This window comes from Solanum stenotomum, chromosome 8 (assembly GCF_019186545.1).
Source record: "Solanum stenotomum isolate F172 chromosome 8, ASM1918654v1, whole genome shotgun sequence".
In the NCBI taxonomy this organism is placed as follows: domain Eukaryota; kingdom Viridiplantae; phylum Streptophyta; class Magnoliopsida; order Solanales; family Solanaceae; genus Solanum; species Solanum stenotomum.
Genome location: NC_064289.1, coordinates 15,111,221 through 15,131,666, shown reverse-complemented (window position 1 = coordinate 15,131,666; position 20,446 = coordinate 15,111,221). Strand labels below are relative to the sequence as shown.

Here is a 20,446-nt window from a genome sequence, read left to right as displayed (position 1 = left end):
ATAATCTTTATAATCATCAGAACCTACTGTATAGATATTTCAAGACTTGTGTATTGTTGCAAGTCAATATACTTGATGATGCAAAAAAACATATAGACTAACAACACACAAAATTTAAATTCCTATTCTTTTTAGGTAACTTTGATCTTCTCGTCATGGCTAAGACATGATGAACAAATTAAAAAAATAATTCCTCTGTTCCATTTTATGTGGCACCATTTCTTTTTTGGTCACTCTCAAAAATAGACCGAAGGATGATTCTTGTTATTTTCTGTATAGTATAAGGATGTTTTTCACTCACTTTATTTAATATAAAGGTATACATTAAATTTGAGTCATTGAGAAATAATTTTAGCCAAAAACTCTCCAAATGACACATGCCAAATACAAAACTACGGATAAATTACAAGCAGAGGCATTGTCTGAATTTAATTACTAAAAAATTTATTAGTAAATGGCAAATACAAAACTTAACATGGTCCCATTTCTTTCTGTAAACCGAAAAAAACAAAAAAAAAAATAATCCAAATAGAGAAAAGCAAAGATATCAAATTAGCAATTTCATTGTCGGCAAATTTCATTTTTTTTTCAAACAGTCCAAACAAACTGAATTTCCTTGAAATTGTAACCTAATTTAATACCTCTAAACATTTAATTTTGACCAAGAGTGAGGGCACGGAAACACTTTTCAATTCGGCATAATTCTCTTGCAACATGAATCATGTCTGGTCTATCATCTCCGTCGTCAACTGTGCATTTCTTAACAAGATCAAAGCAGTCGTGCAATTGTTGTTGAATCTCAGTTCCATGCTCTTCTAAAATGATAGGATCCGCTAAATCCATTACAGTACCCTCTTTAATATAACCATCGACTAAATTAATATATATTGTGTCTTTATCTTTAGAATCCATGCTATAAAAAGTACTACCCTCTTCAGTACTGGATCCAGCGTCCTCTTCAAAATCTATTCTCTCTTTTGAAGTCGTAGAATCCACTCTATCCAAAGTGTTATCCTCTTCAGTATTGGATTTAGCGTCTTCTTCAAAATCTATTCTCTCTTTTGAATCCACTCTTTGCATAATATCGTACGCGTTCTTTCCGGTTAATAGCTGAAAGAGAAGAACCCCAAAGCTGTAGACATCAATTTTCTGAGTAATAATACCCCACATGGCATATTCGTGAGCCATATACCTATATGTTCCAAAAATCTTATCCTCTTGTACCTCCAATTCTCCTGGAGGCAGTGATATGGAAACTGAGAAGTCTAATATTTTGGAAACACCGCTCTTCTGATCTATTATCACATTGTGAGGCTTCAAATCTTTGTGGATGATGGGCGTAGTAAATTCGGTATGGAGGAAAACTATTGCAGAAGCAACCTCACGTGCAATCCGTAATCGATTTCCCCAAGATAATAGCGATTTTCTATTAAGATTATCCTTTTTGAAAAGTAGATCGAAAAGAGATATACCTTCAACATATTCATACACCATAACTGGTTGTTCAAATTCTAGACAGCAACCAACAAGTCTCAACACATTCTTGAGATAACTCATCTGAGCAGTAATCGCTATATCTCGGTGGATATTGCTGAATGAACTTTGGTGGTTGAACCTAACTAAAACGGTGCGGTTGTCTAGCAATCCCGTAACCATATACACATCAGCAAGGTCCATTTTGCTGTTAGAGTGTCTAATTGCATTGTCGATCTCTATGGCAGTGTAGTAACGGATGGGAATTCTGCAATTTCCGTTGCATAAAGCAAGAAGCTCCTCAAGCACGCAACTTCCATTCTTCAAATAACAGTCCTTCTCTTTCTTCCGCCTTGCAGCAAAGACAGAGGAAAAAATATTTTTACTTGTGAGTCCCCTGAAGAAAGGCATGCTCTAATTTAGAAGTAACTAGCTAGTCTGGATAAATTCGGATTAAATCCAATAAGGCATACCACTACTTCATAAGTGGGGAGCTACTTCCTGTTGGTCTTAATTTGTGCATTGAATTCCACACAAATTGAGTTTCCAACCACTTTCATTGAAAATTCTGTGAATGCATCAGTGGAAACGCGTCTGCTTTACAAAGCTTGGGCTCCACTCCGCCTTACAAGCCGTGGTGACTTACATTGTAGTAAGTTAAGTCTCCGTTAACCCCTTTTTTTTTAAAAAAGGGAAAAGACTCAAATATGCCATCGAACTTTTAGAAAAGACTTATTTATGTCATCCGTTAAAAGTTTGGCTCCTCTATGTCATTACCGTTTAAGAAAAAGGCTCATTCATGCCATTATTTTTTAACGGTGGTTTTGCAAAACCAATTTTTACACGTGGCCAATTATAATTCGGCCACGTCATTATTTTTTTTATAATAAAAAATCAAAATTCTGAACAAACATTTTTTGCAAAACCATTTTTTACACGTGGCCAATTATAATTCGGCCACGTCATTATTATTTTTATAATAAAAAATCAAAATTCTAAAAAAAATAATGATGTGGCCGAATTATAATTGGCCACGTATAAAAAATGATTTTGCAAAACCACCGTTAAAAAATAATGACATGAATGAGCTTTTTCTTAAATGGTTTAAGAATTAAAGGATATTTTAGTATATTAATTAACATATGTTGTATTTAAAATTAAAAGATTCAAAAATATTTATTACCATCGTAAATTTGGTTATAATTAAAATAGGAAAAATGAACCAAAATAGTGTGAGTATTAAATAATTTATTTATATTTGACATATTGCAGATTCTATTTTTGTAGGTAATTTAATATCTCAAATTCACGTGTACATAATGAATATCTCAAATTTGTATCTGCAAATAATATAACATATCGATTTAAAAATCAAAGCGCGCAATACTCCTTAAATTATGAAATAAGAGGAAAGAAACCTGCATCTGGGCCACTTCAACTTCTTCACAACTTCTTGTAGTTTCCTATCAAAATAAACCAATAGTGAAGATGTTTATGAAAATTAGCATAATAAAAAAAGTGAAACTTAATCTGAAAATAAATATAAACGACAATGAATTATTAGCATGAAAATAGAACTAATTTCGCTTTAAAAATTAGCAGATGTTACTATTACTTACGACCGTAAAAATCTTTACCAGGATAATATGCTAACTTAGTTATTTTAGAATTTTCGGAAGATGAAATCAAGACACCGTGAACTTGTCTTGCAACCGGGTAAATGTAAGTATTCTTCATAATTCCAACTTGATCCACTCCACCCATATGAATATATGCCACCAAATAGAGGTGTACAAAACTGAATCAAACCGCAAATCGAGTCAACCCGAAAAAAAAATCCGACTAGTGGTTTGGTTTTGGAAAAAAAAATCCGACTATATTTGGGTTGATTTGGTTTTAACTAAAAAAAAATCAACCCGAGACCAAACCAACCCGAATTTATATATATAATTTTAAAATTTTATTTTATACATAAAAATATTTACTTTGATATAATTTTTAAATATTTCTTATACTTTTTCATAGTTTTTATCTTTTAATATATTATTTCAAGTTTGAAACTTAGAATTATGAATGAGCCAGTAAAGATTATAGTCCATAGATGTTGGTAATTATAATAAAGCTTAAATCAAAATCAAATTAATACTAATGCAAAAAGAAAATCAATTCAACACTAAAAATGACAATAATATTGAATATTTGTTCTTTAGTTTTACATTGGTTTAGACAATTAAAATACATAATCTAATTTTAATTTTCTTTAATATTTAGTCATGTAACTAATACTTATTAAACTTAATTTTAGCATGATTTAGTACTTTTAAATTATGATAATTTTCATTATGACTTGTTAATTTGCAATATTTGTTTTACGCGATTTCATTATTATTATTTTTATTGGATATTTTAGTGTCATTAATCATATTATATTGTGTTATATTTTTAAGAAACATCTTAGATAGTTGTATTTTGGTAGGTCTAAAGAAATATTTGAAGTACAAGTAAATTATATGTTTGTATGAATACTTTATCGGAAAAACTCGAAAAAACCCGAGGTTGAAAAACCCGAGTTTTATTGGTTTGGTTTGGTTTATAAATTTAAAAATCCGACACAAATGGTTTGATTTGATATTTGAAAAATCCGAACCAACCCGGCCATGTACACCCCACCACCAAAAGAGTCAAACTTTCAACTTCCATAATAAATTTCAATGCAGCCTCACACATGAAAGTTAAGATGAACATGCAAAGTCGTAAAAAAAAATAGAATGGTCCAATGCCATGAACTTCTTCACCTTCCGCCATTTCTCTGTCATCAATTTCTTCTTCTTCCTCCATATTAAAAATGTTAAATTTTGTGTTAGTAAAGAAATAAAAATGTTGTGATTTTGTTAATTTTGATGTTGATTATACAACAAATCCCAAGTTACGTGAATGCAAGTTTTTTTTTTTTTATGTAGTAATGAATGGAAGTTTCATTCTACAACTGTTTGAATATGTATTTTAAAGAAGTAGTTTTAAGACATGTGGAGTAGTAGTTTTTTTGTTGTTTTTCTTTAAAGACGTGGTTTATCAGATTAGGTGTTTTCTATAGATAAGGTTAGTGAAGAAGAGTGTAAAAGTTAGGAATCAGTTAAGTCGTTACGGGCAGAAAAGTCATTTTGTAATAGTTAGTTATAACCAACTGAGTTAGTTAGAGTTAGTTCACTGATGTGTATAAATATAGATGTCTTGTAATACTGTAAGCAACACAATTCATTCTGCAATACAAAGAATTTAGAAGCTCCTAGAAGCTCTCTGTAAAAGCTCACAATTGAGCTATTTTGCACTTTACGTTCATGGTATCAGAGCAGGACCTCACAGTGATTACTGTTAAAGTCGATTGGACATAGGATCAAAGAATCAGAAGGTGATTCATCGATTCATCTGTTTTTCGTTTTGCTCAACGTTGCAGATCAGAGCTCAATTACAAGTTGAAGGTTATTTGAGCTTGAATTTACTCTGTTTGAAGTGTTATTGCTTCCGCGACAACAATTTCTCATAGATCAGTCATGACGAACGAACACACAACAGTTGAGCATCCTCAGACTATGCTTAATGGACAAATTGCATCTGGATCTGCAAATGGAAGTGCAACATCAGGAAATCCAGCTCCAGGACAAGGTATTGACTATAATCATCCCCTGTTTCTTAGTCCTACTAATGTGAGTGGGATCAGTATCATCTCGTTTCAGTTGTTAGGAATTGAGAATTATACCTTGTGGAGTAGATCAGTTAGGCTAGCTCTGCTAGGGAGGAACAAAATTGGTCTAATTGATGGCACTTCTAGAAAGGAGGTATACAGTGATGACTTAGGGGGACATTGGGAAAGAGTGAATGCAATTGTGTTATCCTGGCTTATGAACTCGGTGTCTAAGAGTTTACTGAGTGGAATAGCTTTTGCTACTACTGCGTTTGATGTTTGGAATGACTTAAAGGAAAGGTTTGACATAGTGGATGGGTCTAGAACCTATAGTCTCCATAAAGATATCACCTCTTTACAACAAGGAACTGCTTCTGTGTCTGTGTACTACACTAGACTGAAAACTTTGTGGGATGAATTTTAGGCCTTAGTGCCTCCTCCCTGCTGCAATAGGCAGAAGTTATACCAATTTTTGATGGGATTGAATGAATCATATCATCAGGCTAGGAGTCAGATCCTTTTGATGGATCCACTCCCAAACATTAATCAGGCCTATGCTATGATAGTGGGGGATGAGAGTCAAAAAGCTGTAGTTACTAGCACTGGTGGTATGGGCATGAGTGCAATTGGTATGGAGTCATTGTTTTTGTATTCTAAGGTTGGTAATAGCTCAGGTGTAAGTCAAAAGTTCAAGAGGAACTCCCTTCTAGTGTGTGAATTCTGTAAATGCAAAGGACACAGCAAGGAATTCTGCTACAAGGTGATAGGGTATCCTCCCGATTTCAAGTCCAAAAGAAAGGTTCAAAGTGGTGCATCTGCAACTGGTACATCTGACTCATATCTAGGATCTTTACCAGCTCAAGCCAATTTCTCATATGGCTTGAATAATAATGCTCATATGCCAGATTTGGGACACACTGGTGATCCTGTGTCTACTAACAGATATGCAGGATCTGTTATGTCTACAGCAGGGTCTGGTGCTTCTGCAGTTCCTCACTACACTAAGGTTGCAAGCCATGCTGAGAAGGAGGTTCAACAACTTCTTCAGGGTTGCACATTCACAAAGGATCAGTATGATCACATCCTTCAAATGTTTCAGAACAAACCAGAACATACTACCAGTGATGGTAATGTAGCACACACTGCAGGTAATGTTCTCTTTGTATATGACAATTGTCAAGTCTGGATTATTGATACAGGAGCTACAGATCATATGGTGTCTAATCTGGATATGTTGACTAAGGAGACTATGTCAAAACTTGAAGTTCCTAGGACAGTATCTCTTCATAATGGTGATGTCACTCAAGTAACTCATATTGGTTCTTGTGCCTTATCAAGTAGAAGTATACTTACCGATGTGTTTCACATCCCTTGCTTCAAGTATAATCTCATGTTTGTCAGCAAAATCACACAGGAATTAGGCTGCTCAGTCACTTTTTTCCCTCATTTTTGTGTATTCCAGGAGCTCTTCAGTGGAAGGGTGAAGGAGGTTGGTAAGGAAAATGGTGGTCTATATGTGCTGTTGAGCCAACTAAATAACTACAAGAAAGATTCTATGTGTGCTGGTTCTAAGCTGGACTCAGTACTCCAGGAATCCACCTTGGAGTTATGGCACAAAAGACTTGGACATATGTCCTCAGTAGTTCTCTCTAAAATGTTTACTATGAATAAACAAAGTTTGTGTAATATCTCTAAGTGTCTAGTATGCCCTTATGCTAAACAAACAAGAACTGTATTTCCTTCTAGTTGTATCAAAAGTACTGATTGCTTTGATCTAGTACACATTGATCTTTGGGGTCTTTACAATACTCCTACAGTTGATGGAAATAGATATTTTCTGACTGTTGTGGATGATTTTTCCAGAATGACCTGGTTGTTCTTATTGCAATTTAAGTCTGATGTATGTGTCTCACTTAAAGTTTTTCTGCAATATGTGAAAACTCAATTTGGCAAATCTGTGAAGGTGTTAAGGACTGACAATGGGACTGAGTTTGTTAACTCAGTTTGTGCTCAACTGTTTAAAGATTTGGGGATAATTCATCAAAGAACTTGTCCATATACTCCTCAGCAAAATGGTGTGGCTAAAAGGAAGCATAGACATTTGCTTGAGGTAACAAGAGCACTTAGATTTCAAGCAAAAATTCCTTTGAAGTATTGGGGACACTGTGTGCTGGCTGCTGCTTATGTTATTAACAGACTACCTAGTAGTATGCTTCAATTTCAGACACATTATGAGAAGCTGTATGGGAGCCCACCTGTACTAACTCACTTGAGGACTATAGGCTGCTTGTGTTTTGCAAAAGTCCTCAATGAGCATGACAAGTTGCTCCCAAGATCAAGATCAGCAATACATATGGGATACTCAGATGTACAAAAGGGGTACTTATTGTTGGATTTACATAGTAATTCTTTTTTTACTAGTAGAGATGTGCTCTTTAGAGAAGACATCTTTCCTTTTGCTCAAATGGACAACTCATTCCCTCCGCCTATCTTTGTAGATTCTTTACAAAATAACCCTGAGTTATCTATTCAAATAGATCACTTCCCTCCTGTTCTCCAAAAGGCTGACAATATGGTGAATGTACGTGAGCCAAGTCACACTGAGTCTGAATTATTTTCTTCTGTCGAAAAAGAGGGTGTATCTTCCCAAACGTCTGATCCTGATGATTCTCATACTGCTGTCCTAGGCTCACAAAATCTAGCGTCTGAGGTCCTAACAGGGACAAGAAGATCCACTAGAGTCAAGCATTCTCCACCATGGTTGAAAGACTTTGTCTCATTGAGTGCTACGAAGGGTGTAAAGTTTCCATTGTCTGATTACATGAGTTATTCTCACCTGTCTCCCCACTATCAATGCTATATTGCAGCAACCTCCTTCATTAGAGAACCAACTGCAGCAACCTCCTTCATTAGAGAACCAACTACTTATTCAGAGGCTATCAAATATCAGAGATGGGTTGATGCTATGAAGGCAGAAATTCAGGCTTTGGAAAGCAATCAGACTTGGCAGATTACTGATCTACCTCTTGGTAAAAAGCCTATTGGCTGCAAATGAATTTACAAGGTTAAATATAAGTCCACAGGGGAAATAGACAGGTTCAAGGCAAGGTTGGTTGCCAAAGGATATAGTCAGCAGGAAGGCATTGATTATTCAGAGACATTCTCACCTGTTGTCAAGATGGTTACAGTGAGATCTATTGTTGCTCTAGCTGCTTCTAGACAGTGGCATATTCACCAAATGGATGTCTTTAATGCATTCTTACAGGGTGATCTGACAGATGAAATTTACATGCACCTACCTCAAGGTTTTGTCAGTCAAGGGGAAAAGGTGTGTAGACTAACAAAATCTCTCTATGGACTGAAGCAAGCCCCAAGGCAATGGAATCACAAATTAATTGAGGCCCTTATCAAGCTGAATTTCAAGCAGAGTCAACATGATTACTCATTGTTCATAAATAAGTCAGATGCAGGGATCATTATAGTACTTGTGTATGTGGATGATATGTTAGTAACTGGGAGTAGTTTGAAGCTAATAGAAGAAACCAAGAAGTCACTACAACAGGTTTTTAAAATGAAGGATTTGGGAGAGTTAAAATACTTTCTAGGCATTGAGTTTACAAGGTCTTCTGAAGGTATACTAATGCATCAAAGGAAGTACACTCTTGAACTTATATCTGAAGTGGGTATAACAGCAGCTAAGCCTGCTGGAACTCCTATTGACATCAATGTCAAACTAACATCCAAGGAGTATGATGAGCAGACAAAGAGACAGCAAGAAGACTCAGATGATCCATTGGTAGATCAAACTATGTATCAGAAGTTAATTGGCAAACTGCTGTATTTGAATATGACCAGGCCAGATATAACCTTCAGCACACAACACTAAGTCAATTTCTACAACATCCAAAAAAGTCACATCTGGATGCAGCTTTAAGAGTGGTAAGATATCTTAAAAGACAACCTGGACAAGGATTAGTGTTTGCCAGTAACTCTAATGATTTAGTGACAGCTTACTGTGATGCTGATTGGGCCTCATGTGCAATTACTAGAAAGTCTGTCACAGGGTATATGGTTAAAATTGGTAAGTCACTAGTGTCGTGGAAGACCAAGAAACAAACCACTGTGTCCAGAAGTTCAGCTGAAGCTGAATATAAAAGTCTAGCCACTACAGTATCAGAGTTAATATGGCTACTTGGAATGCTGAAGGAAGTGGGGGTTGAGATTCAATTGCCAGTTCAAATATACAGTGACAGTAAGGCTACAATTCAGATTGCAGCAAATCCAGTATTTCACGAAAGAACTAAGCATATTGAAATTGATTGTCACTTCATACGGGAGAAACTACAAAAGGGGCTAATCAAAGTAGACTACATCTCAACTAAAGAACAACCAGCAAATATCCTAACTAAAGGTCTATCCAGACTGCAACATGATCACCTCTTGTCCAAGCTTGGAGTCTTAAACATTTTTTCACCTCCTAGCTTGAAGGGGAGTGAAGAAGAGTGTGAAAGTTAGGAATCAGTTAAGTCATTAAGGGCAGAAAAGTCATTTTGTAATAGTTAGTTATAACCAATTGAGTTAGTTAGAGTTAGTTCACTGATGTGTATAAATATAGATGTCTTGTAATACTGTAAGCAACACAATTCATTCTGCAATACAAAGAATTTAGAAGCTCCTAGAAGCTCTCTGTAAAAGCTCACAATTGAGCTATTTTGCACTTTACGTTCAGTTAGTTATTTTTTGAAGTCAAATTTTAAATTTATTATTTTATTATTTTATCACTTGACTGATTTTGAGTTTTTTTTTTAAAAAAAAAACAATTTCATTTTTCGAAGTAATAATTTCCTATAAGTGACGAATGATTGAACAAAAACATGTTTAAAGAAAATTCTCGAATTTTTTTTTATATAATCTTTCTCTTTTTTTCTTTTGATTTTTTTTAGTGTAAGAACTATTCCAAATTTTCGAACTAAAAAGAAACTGATAAAATTAAAGTACTACACCTGATTAGAATAAAAATATGAGTCCTAAAAAATTTAAAATTTAAATTTGAAAATTACAAACTAATACAAATTTAAATTATTTTAAAATTTATACTTTTAAAAATATAAAAGGGAGAAATTTTGTTTGAAAAAAAATATATTTATCGTGTTTTAATTTATATTAGTCTGTTTGATTTGATTTCCTATTTTTAAAATAAAATAAAATTAATTCTAAGTATTGAAAGTTCCGTATATATTCAGTAATAAAAAAGAAAAAAGATAAGTGAATGAAAACTAAATTACACAATGCTTACCCCATTACTCCACTTACTATCCCGTAATAAAAAGAAAAAAAATAAGTTGAAGCAAACTAAACTACACGTTACTTACCCCATTACTAAAGAATACATGGGATGAAAAAAAAATATTCTGATTAGAATAAAAATATGAGTCCAAAAAAATTTAAACATTAGCCACATGTAGAATTAGTTATTTTTTAAATAAATAAAAATAATAGAGAAGATTTAAATTAACTGTGGTAACTTTCTAATTTTAAAAAGAAATTTTGTGATGCTGACATGTGACTGTTGACACCCAATTTTGACCTTCCACGATAGAAATTAATTTTCGAATTTCTTAATTTTAAACGATTTGATATAATTAGTTTTTATATAAAAAAAAAATTGAAATGTTTTTATAGGTTTTGATAACTTTTAGTCATTTACAACATTTTAGATAATAAATATGTTTTACCTAATTAGCATATTTTATAAAATCATCTCCAAAGATATTACATTTTAATTAAGTGTTTTATTAATTCACTTTAATTTAAGTTATAGTTACAATTTTCAAGTTTTAAAATAGCCTTGTCAATTTTGTAACTTTTGAATAATAAATTTGCTTTATATAATTATATATATATATATATATATTATTAGTATATTTTTTATAAATATTTAATAATCATCCCAAAAGATTTCGCATTTCAAGTTAAATATTTTACTAATTTAGTTTGGTCTAAGTCATAGTTGTAATTTCGAGTTAATAAATTTGCATCTAATTTAATTATGTTTTAGTTAAGTTAATTAATTAATGTTGTTCAAATTAAGAAGTTTGTTAACTAATTATATAATTCATCTTATCTAAATTTTAGCCGAATTCGCAAATTAAAATCGATTTGGCTTAAGTTTGTAGCTTCGATTGGCCAATCGCAATTTGATTTGGTTTAATTCATTTGGCTACCTTACTTTAAACCCACCAAATGCCTTAGAGTTTTGGGCCTTTTTCCCATTTTCTTTTAGCTGACCCAGCAGCCCCTCCTTTCACTCATCCCAATTCTCATTCAACAATTCTAATTTTTCTCCAAATTCCCACTCTTAACATTCCAAGACCCGACCCAACCCTTTTCTTCTTCAGCAAAGAAGACCCAAAAATGTTAACATCAGGTGGAATAAACAGAGCAGTACAGGGCGTCAAAATACAGCAACAACAGCACGTGTGAACGACACCACCGGACCCCTGTATGCGTTTGATCTCCCTTACGCGAAGGCGAGTTCACGGAAGCAGCAACTCAGCGCAACAAACAGCAGCGAGTTCACGGAAGGCAAATTGTGGCGTCTTCTGCCACAGCAGCTCCCACAACTTTCTCTGCAACAGCCGCCCACCTTGATCTTTTCATCCGAATTTTAGGGGATTTCAGTTAAAATCTTGTACAAACGAGTAGCTTTTCCTCATCCCGGGGAAGAAAAAATTCAAATTTGTGGTTGAACTCGAATTCCCATTCTACCTTTTTCCCCCAAAAAAATCATGAACCTTAATCCCCTTCTATATAAATGTCTCTTCTTCTCCTTTGTTGGGGGTTGGATTTATTGGCGAAAATACAAAGAACAACTTGAGAAATATAGTTAAAATACGCATTAAATATACTTCAAAAGCATAGGAGGTACTAGTTTTTAGTATTTGGGTTCAACATTCTACCCAGATTTCTTGATCATTGCTAGTGTTTGAATTTCGTGGTGGAAGAATCGTAGTCGCTGGCTTGTCGTCCCTGTTTGCTGCACCTCGAAAGGTAACGTCACTTCATAATGTTCTTTCCACCTTTTCTTCTACTTTAGAGCAGTGTTCTGATGCTTGAAAGCTTTTAGCTTGTGGCAGTTGGTCGTTAGTTACTACCAAGTTTGTGTTATTTCAATATGATGTATGTATTCTTAGTCGTTTTATGGCATAGTATCGAGTTAAAAATTTGGAGATTCTTTGGCTTTCGTTGCTGCTTTATCTGAAGTGTTGTCTTATTATTTTTCCTTTTTGAGCTCACTTCTTGAGTATCTTTGAATTTTTTTTACTGCGTAATACTAGACATCCTATCTTTCATTCTTTCTCCTCAAGTTGAAAGAATGAATCGAGATGTCCACATTATGAGTTATGTGTTGCATTTGCTACTGTTTTGAATATTGGGTTGCATTGTTTGATGTCCATTTTGACTCTTTACTGGTTCATTTCGATTGAGTCTATTTTGAAAGGTCAGTTTCAGTTTTCTTTTTTTCAGATTGCAACATGTCTTGTTTTATTGTTTCTATCCTCAAGCGTGATGCATATGGTTCACTCTTCTCGCCTCTCGAAATGTTGTAATCTGAAGTTGTGTGTGTTATTTTGTCATTGTAAACTAGCATTGAGTCATTATTCAAGTTAATGCAGTGCTTGTTCGGCATCAGTTTTCTCTATTTGAAGTTAGCCTATATCTTACCAAGTTTCGCTTGTATGTCATTTTGGCCTTAATCTTGAAAGCATGCCAAAAAAATGATTTTAATATATGTATTTAGGTCACTTTCGAGAATGGTACTTGGGTTGTTTCATTCTCCCTCTTCTCGATATTTTGAGTTTGTTTTTTTACTACTTGGGGTAATCTGCTCACACCTCTTTGGTTTAATAATTGATATTCAAATAGTTTACAGCTTGCTAGTTTGAGTTAGTATAAAGCTTGAGTTTCTTGCTTATCTTCCATATTATAGTCTTGTTAAAGTTTAAATCTTGTTTTTTTTTAGATTACTTGAAGCATGAGTTTATTTGGCATTGACTATTGTGTGCATAGCATGTTGATTTTTTCTAGTATAAGGTTAATCTTAATAGTTTAGTCACATGTTGTATGGTTTTGGTTTTGGTTCACTGTATTGATTGTTTATTCCTCTGTTTCCGTTCTTGAATGAAATCGGCATTGATTCAATATTCATCTGCTCACTAATTAGTCTTTAATTTACTAAATGCTAGTGTTAATTATAATGGGATTTTTTGTTCGATAATGTGAAGAATTAATAGTCATTCATTAGTACTTTCAATCATTTTTCCTGTTCCAGCGTGCTAGATTTTTTCTTCTTACATGTCTCCCTTTTTTTTCTTATTGTTATAGAGTGTGCTTATTTCTTTTGTGAGGATACCAAATTTATGTATCGATTATCAGTAATAGTATTTTTAATAACTCGATTTGATTCTTACAAAATTTACATTTCTTGTGCATGTGAAATCTGCCCGAGTTCACTACGAACTCCTATCTTTTTCTTGCATTTCGAGAGAGTCGTAAAGGCTCGAACCCCTCCTTTTATCAAGTCTGCCAGCCTATAAAACTAAACGAACAGGTCTCGGAGTTGGAAGAATGTGCAGCAGATCGAGAAATTGATAAGATTGAGCCAAAGGGCCACTCTTGATTTCAAAAGTTGTATTTTGTTATTTTGGGCCTAAGCCCTTGCCATTTTACTTATTATTATCTTGTTAAAATTTAGGACAGGTGGAAGATGGGCCTAAGGCCCGGAGAAATAAATTTTAAAATTTAGTTTAGGACAAGTACAAAGGTGGCAAGAATTTGGCCAAAAGCCCAAAACGAGATTATGCCCAAGTACTGGCCCAAGCAAACAGAAAACCAGACTTGGACCCAAATTTCTTTGTTTACTTTATTATTTTATATTTGTTTATATGTGATTATTTGTTGTTAATCTTAAGGTTACTACAATTTAATTTTCTCGACAAATAGTCATTCTGAACTAATTTTCTAAAAAATAAACTAATTAAGCATTCACTTCTGTTGATATCAAAAATATTATTATGTAGAGTATTGTACTTAGGTAATAACTCGATATTTTCCCTTTCCCCTTTAAATGATTTGAAGTCTATAGTTTGTCTATTTCCTAAATAAGTCATGCATGTTTATTTCTTTTCTTAAAATCAATTAGCCAAATAATTAATTATCGAATAACCGCATATTAGCAGGCATTTTGGGTGCTTTAAAACTCTTTCGAAATGCTAATATGAATCCCGAACTCCTTTAAATATTTTTCAATTGATTTCCTGGTTTAATCTTTTGAAAAAACAGTTTTCTTAATTTTACTGCAAAAAAGTAAGTGGTGACTCTTAAAACTACTCTTAAGTTTATTTTTAAATAAAACTGAATGACGACTCTGCTGGAGAATTGAATGGGTTCTAACCTTAAAATTAACTTATTTGGCTATTTGATTAATTGTTTACTTGTTTCAATTATTGTAAATTAAAAAATGTTGCATTCATGGCATCAACTCCGCCAAATGGCAAATAGATTACATTAGAAAAAAAGGTGGTTACATGGCTTACCCCGGTTATCCTTCAGAAAAAACATAAGTTGAATTCTTTGGAAGTGATAAACGAATAGTTGGTTTGTGGTCACCTAACGTTGTTTATTAGACTTTACCTCATTGTTTGTCCGACTCGAATAACCGTCATTTCTAAACCAATTCTAGTCAACCTAGAGTAGAGTGAAACCAAATCCAAATCTAAACATTAGCATAAGACGGCTTAATACCCAAGGTGTATTAAGTCCATTAGTAAAACCGCTAAAAATCATGTCCAAGGTCCACGACCTAACGACATATCATATTATTTGACATTTGAAAGATGTATGTGTGAAAACCTGATTGGGGGGAGGGGGAGGGGGGATCTTAACCGAGTTTATATTGTAGGTATGGCTCAATTTCCCAAGTTCGACATGGTTGTAAGGGATTCAGATGGGAAATCTTAACCGAGTTTTATATTTTAGGTATGACTCAATTTCCCAAGTTCGACATGGTTGTAAGGGCTCCGGATATGCTCAAGTTATGGTACAACGACCTCAACGTGTCCCACAGGAGAGACTTCAACAAATATGTAGGGACCCTAACAAAACTTATCAACATGATTGGGTGGCCTGAACTGATTGAACTCCTCACCGGCTACTGGGACAACGAGAAAATGGTGTTTCGATTTGGAACCATGGAAATCACCCCGACCATTGAGGAAATTTGGTATGGCATAGACACAGTAGGCATGGGGATTGAAAGAAGAGTAAGAAAACAGGAGGACATCCTAATCTCCAACAAACCTACTCTCTATGAAATTATGAAGTGGATCAGAATAAGGAAGGAATACGCCCACTGGGCCAAAGGATCAAGCATTGCTTTTAGAGATTTGTATAATAGATATGGGCACGCGAGCTTCTACGCAAAATATAACCAAGAGTTTAGGGTTATTTTCAGAGAATGGGATGGGATCAAACCCCTGACGTTCGCTATTGCACTGTTAAGTACTATGGTTTTTCTCAAGGCCCGAGCCTTAGTATTAACACCTGGATAATTATGCTCGTGAACACTCTGTTCTATGGGTATGTGAAGCAGAAGCAAGTGAAATACTATTCTATCGCGCCGGTCTAACTATCCGACATGTATCGAGCTTTGGGAAAATGCAAGGAAGGGCATAGCTATTTTCAAGGTTGTAACCTCCTTCTCCAATGGTGGATAATGAGCCACTTGGTGAAAGGGCACGGGACCCAAAAGGTTCATACCCTCGATGAGCATAATGCTCTTCAGAGTTTGAATGATATGTTGTTCTGGGCAGATTTAGAAAAAAGGGGAACCCGAGAAAGATAGGCTCAGATTTTCTCTGAGTTAAGAAAAGAAGATATCTAGTGGATGTTCGACCGCTTCATCTCGAAAGATGTCATAGTACGGGGCGACAGACAACTTGTGCTTCCTCTACCAGGTATTGGAGGTATCCCCCGTATGTACTCATCCGAATCCATAGGCAGTTCGGAAGAAACAAACTACACCCCCAAACGCATACTACCATATCTATGTATTGGACATCGGGGATGATAGAGTGCCTGAGGCTTCAGAGATGCTGAGAGAATGGAAAAAAGCAGTACGATTGGATTAAGACACCATTGCCGCGGACCGATTTAATGTTGGGTATGATGAAACTTACAAAGGTTAGTTGAAAGACAACTTGCAAGGTATCTCCTTCCCAGTTTCAAACATTTACCGCAGTGTGGAGGACGAATAGTCCAAAGCTTTGATAGAATTAAGAAAGGTAAAAAGGGAAGCTCAGGAAATGCACAATGAGTTTCTTCGAAAGAAAGAAGGGGATAAATACGCCCTCGAGAGTGTAACTCAAGAATTAGAAAACTTGAGAAGCGATTTGGGAGAGCTCAACTTATGGACTGGAGAAAAGAAAAGCGAAATGCGTTCCGAAGACTGGGAAGAGAATGGCCGCCGATGCGCCGGATACTTGCTAACGATTCAATATAGGCTTCAACATCTCATGACACAGAACAAGAGGAGCAGATCAAAAGTGGGGCCATCAGAGACATCTTAATGGATTTCTCCCCTACATGGGTTTTTCTATGTGTATTTGTTGTTATTCGTCCCTGCGTGGGCTTGCCTTTCTTGTATTTTGGTACTCTTTTCAAATGACCCCTGCGTGGGCCTTTCCTTTTGTGTTTCCCATTTATTCCCTATTTCCTCTACTTATTTTTGCTTTTTAAACATTATTTTATATGCAAAATTTGCTTGGGGTAACAAAATGGTTCAATTCTACACATACATCTTTCAAATAGCTAGGCCTACCCTTGGCACAAAAGGGCTCGTATTTGTTTAGAACACACGTTAGCCGCTTGTGTGCTTTAACTGTTTATGTGATATTATTGCTTTGAATGATGACATTTTTAGCCCACTCCTTGTCAAAATTTTCTGGAAAAAAAAATCTCTACAATGCCAAATACAAATCACTACCAAAATATCCGACCAAAATTCCATGAGTCTTGATTTTCTCAGCCAGAAATAAAATCCTACTACCAAATCCTAAAACATTACTCTATCATCTCAGAAAAGGTAAAATTGTTGCTAAGATGGAAAAAGGCAAGGATGTCGATGTGAAGACGACTGAAGAGAATTTAAGGATGAAATTGCATCGATTCAAACAAGAGATTCGAGAAATGGGAAAAAGAAGAATAGAAATAGAACTAGCCACCACAACTGCTCAAGCGAAAAGTGCAGCACTGGACGCGGAGTTGACAGCTAAGATGGCAAGATATGCTATCATGAACGAAGAGACGGTTGCTATGCGGAAGGAACACGATGTCTTCAACAATGATATAACCATGAGGCTTCAAAAGCTACGGGGAAAGTATTATTTCTTCAACCAAGAGGCCAATGTCAGCGGTCCCTAAGACGTTGGACCTAAAGCTACTGAAGAAAGACCTGAGGAATAAATCGTCTACAGGCCTCCTTTCCAGAGACGTTGGAAATAAGGGAATGAGAAACTCACCCTCGAGGCATATTTGCAGGAATATAGCGTGGGAGCAAAAGTCGTTCCATGTGCTCTCATTTACAAGCGTCTTCCGACTGAACACATCCTGAAACCCCTCAAGGGAACCACTTTCGAGGGTTAATCGGAGGACGTACATAAGGCAAGTGTGTACCATCCGGATCGAAAGGGGAATACAACAAAAGAATGTGTGAAGCTTAAGGCCAAGATCCGCAACCTAATCAGGATTGGGGAAATCCCTCATATGTGGGGTGACAACACTCTCCTTACCTGTGACCAAACGGAGCCTAGTGTACCGGTCACAAAACATATTGTGTTCTACTGTCACTTCTTCACGCATTTTATGAGATCGTTGTTGGATATCTATTGTGAGTTGGTTCAAAAGAGGGTTTTCACCCCTATTAAAATGGATGATGAAACATTTGATCCCGTTGGAATTGAAATTTGGAAATTTTGCCCTCATCACGACGACATAGGTCACAACATTGAAGTGTGTCTCGGGTTCCGCTATAATGTGGAGTCTCTAATCAACAAGGGAATGATTCAAGTTGAGTTCCTCCCCTAATCAACCATGCAGTAGCTAGAGTGCTTTGACGAGTTAGAAGAAGATTTCTTAAGGCACAATCTTTGTTTTAGGAGCATTATCGCATGTTTTCTTTTCACTTTCCTTGTAATCAATCAAATGAACAAATGAAAATGAGAATTTCCTTTTGTATTTTGAACTACGTAGGGCCTGAGTTCTCCTTGAGATATATGTAGGCAGCTTTTCAACGCCCGGCCCCTATCTTTTTAAAATTTTGTTTTCCCCTTCATTCTACAAGGAAATGTTGAATTCGAATCAATAAAAGAGATGCATCAAGAAGACTTTAGCTCAACGCAATTTAACCTTTCTGAGTCACTAGCCTCAAAATAAAGTGAGCAAATTCCTGCTTGTTCAAAAAATCAGTCCCTACTATTCGTGGGTTAACATGTTCTCAGACGAAACAACTTTTGTGTGTTTATATGCTTTCTATGTGATATTTTGTGTTATTTTTCCTGAACTAAGACTAACATATTTGCCTTTGAGTTATTTTCCTCTATATGTATGTAGAACAGGTCTATGTCGGTAAGCTGGCTGAAAATCCCTACTTCACAAGATCTAAGACTCCTAAAGATTCCTTCCCTGGTCTAAACTCACAGAAGGGGAAAGCAGTAATGGGTGACAACGATGAAGAGATTGATCTTATCGATGTTGTAGTGGAACAGCCCATCATTGCTGATCAGAATAAGTTAATCATGCAGTTGATGCAACAGATCACTGAGATGTGGGCCGAAATGCAGAGAAGGCAAGATCTGCCTAATCCGATTTTTGCTTTCAATACTCCAGCAGACGGAAGGTCTCCACTACACTTTCCTCCTTCAAACACAAAACAAGCCCAAAACCCACCTTTCAATCCTGCTCAGAACCCCTCAACCAACGACCTAACCACCCAAAATCCCCATTTGCCTCTGCCTCTTACCAAATACCACCTCCTCCTCAAAGTACCAACCCCAAGCGTCACTTCCTCCTCAAAATGCCAACCTACAACCTTGTCCGCCCCCCTTAAAACCAAAATGTTAACCACCTGCACACTTCCCTTCACCACCAAATTCAACATACCAGTCCCCGGACCTTCTCTCAAAACTATCAAACCCCTGAAAACGCCCAGAATCCTTCCATTGCTCCACTCTTACCCCAAAAGGCCATTTTCTAAATCTCAGTCCCTAATGAGCCTTACGCTAATTGTTCTGATCTCGACCACTTTGAAGAACAAGAAAGAGTGTGGAGATCAAAGGAAGAGGTCATCAAGCTGGATATGAAGGAAGAGATCACAAAGGCCATGAAAGATTTGCACTGCATTTATGAAATTGCCGGGCTGAGTTATGAGGACCTATGTATTCATCTGAATTTGGACCTCCCGAAAGGGTTCAAAGTGCCAAATTTTGATGTCTTCAGAGGAACAGGGAACCCCTTAGGGCACATGAGGGACTATTGCAACCAACTTGTGGGAGTTGGTAGAGATGAAGCTTTATTAATGTGGCTTTTTAGCCGAAGTCTGAGTGGAGAGGCCCTGAAGTGGTTTACATCTCATGAAACGAGACAATAGCCTAGTTAGAATATTTTGGCTAAGTATTTTATCGAACGATTCACCTACAATGTGGAGATCGTTCCTGATCATTATTCATTAGAGAAAATGAAGCAAAAGTCGAATAAAAGTTACAGAGAATTCGCATACAGATGGAGAAATGAGGCAGTTAGAGTTCGACCTCTTATGTCTGAGAAGGAAATTATCGAAGTATTTGTGGGGGTTCAAGAGCCCGAATATTATGATAGGATCATGTTGCTCGTTGGAGCAAAATTTGTTGAGATAGTCAAAGTATGTGAGACTATCGAAGACGGATTAAGAACCGGGAAGATTGTCCGTGTTGCTGTCTCGCCTAGATCCTCGGGTTTGTTGAAGAAGAAAAGAGAAGATGTGTCTTCTATCTCTTATGAGGGGAAGAAGACCCCAAGGAAATCCTTATTATACCAAGGTCGTTTTCGACCTTCACAAAGTTCATACCCGACTTGTTATGCACATGTTGATTACCAAAATACCCCTCCTCCTAGTTATCAAAATACTCCCCCTCCTAGCTACTAAACTCCCCCTCTTATCTACCAAATTCCCCCTCCAATTTACCAGACTCCATCTCA

The 20,446-nt window shown here is 35.8% G+C and overlaps 1 protein-coding gene across 2 annotated transcripts in view; it reads right to left on the bottom strand.

Annotated features, from left to right (window-relative positions):
• LOC125874638 (serine/threonine-protein kinase ZRK4-like) overlaps positions 1 to 20,446 on the bottom strand; it is a 58,499-nt gene that overhangs the window by 12,405 nt on the left and 25,648 nt on the right. Inside the window, exon 2 of one of the 2 annotated variants that reach the window (XM_049555610.1) lies at positions 1,381 to 1,472. The exons of the other annotated variant lie outside the window; for it this stretch is intronic. Coding sequence (XP_049411567.1) covers positions 1,381 to 1,472 — 92 coding nt within the window. The remainder of the gene's footprint in view (positions 1 to 1,380; positions 1,473 to 20,446) is intronic. 2 annotated transcript variants of the gene reach the window in all.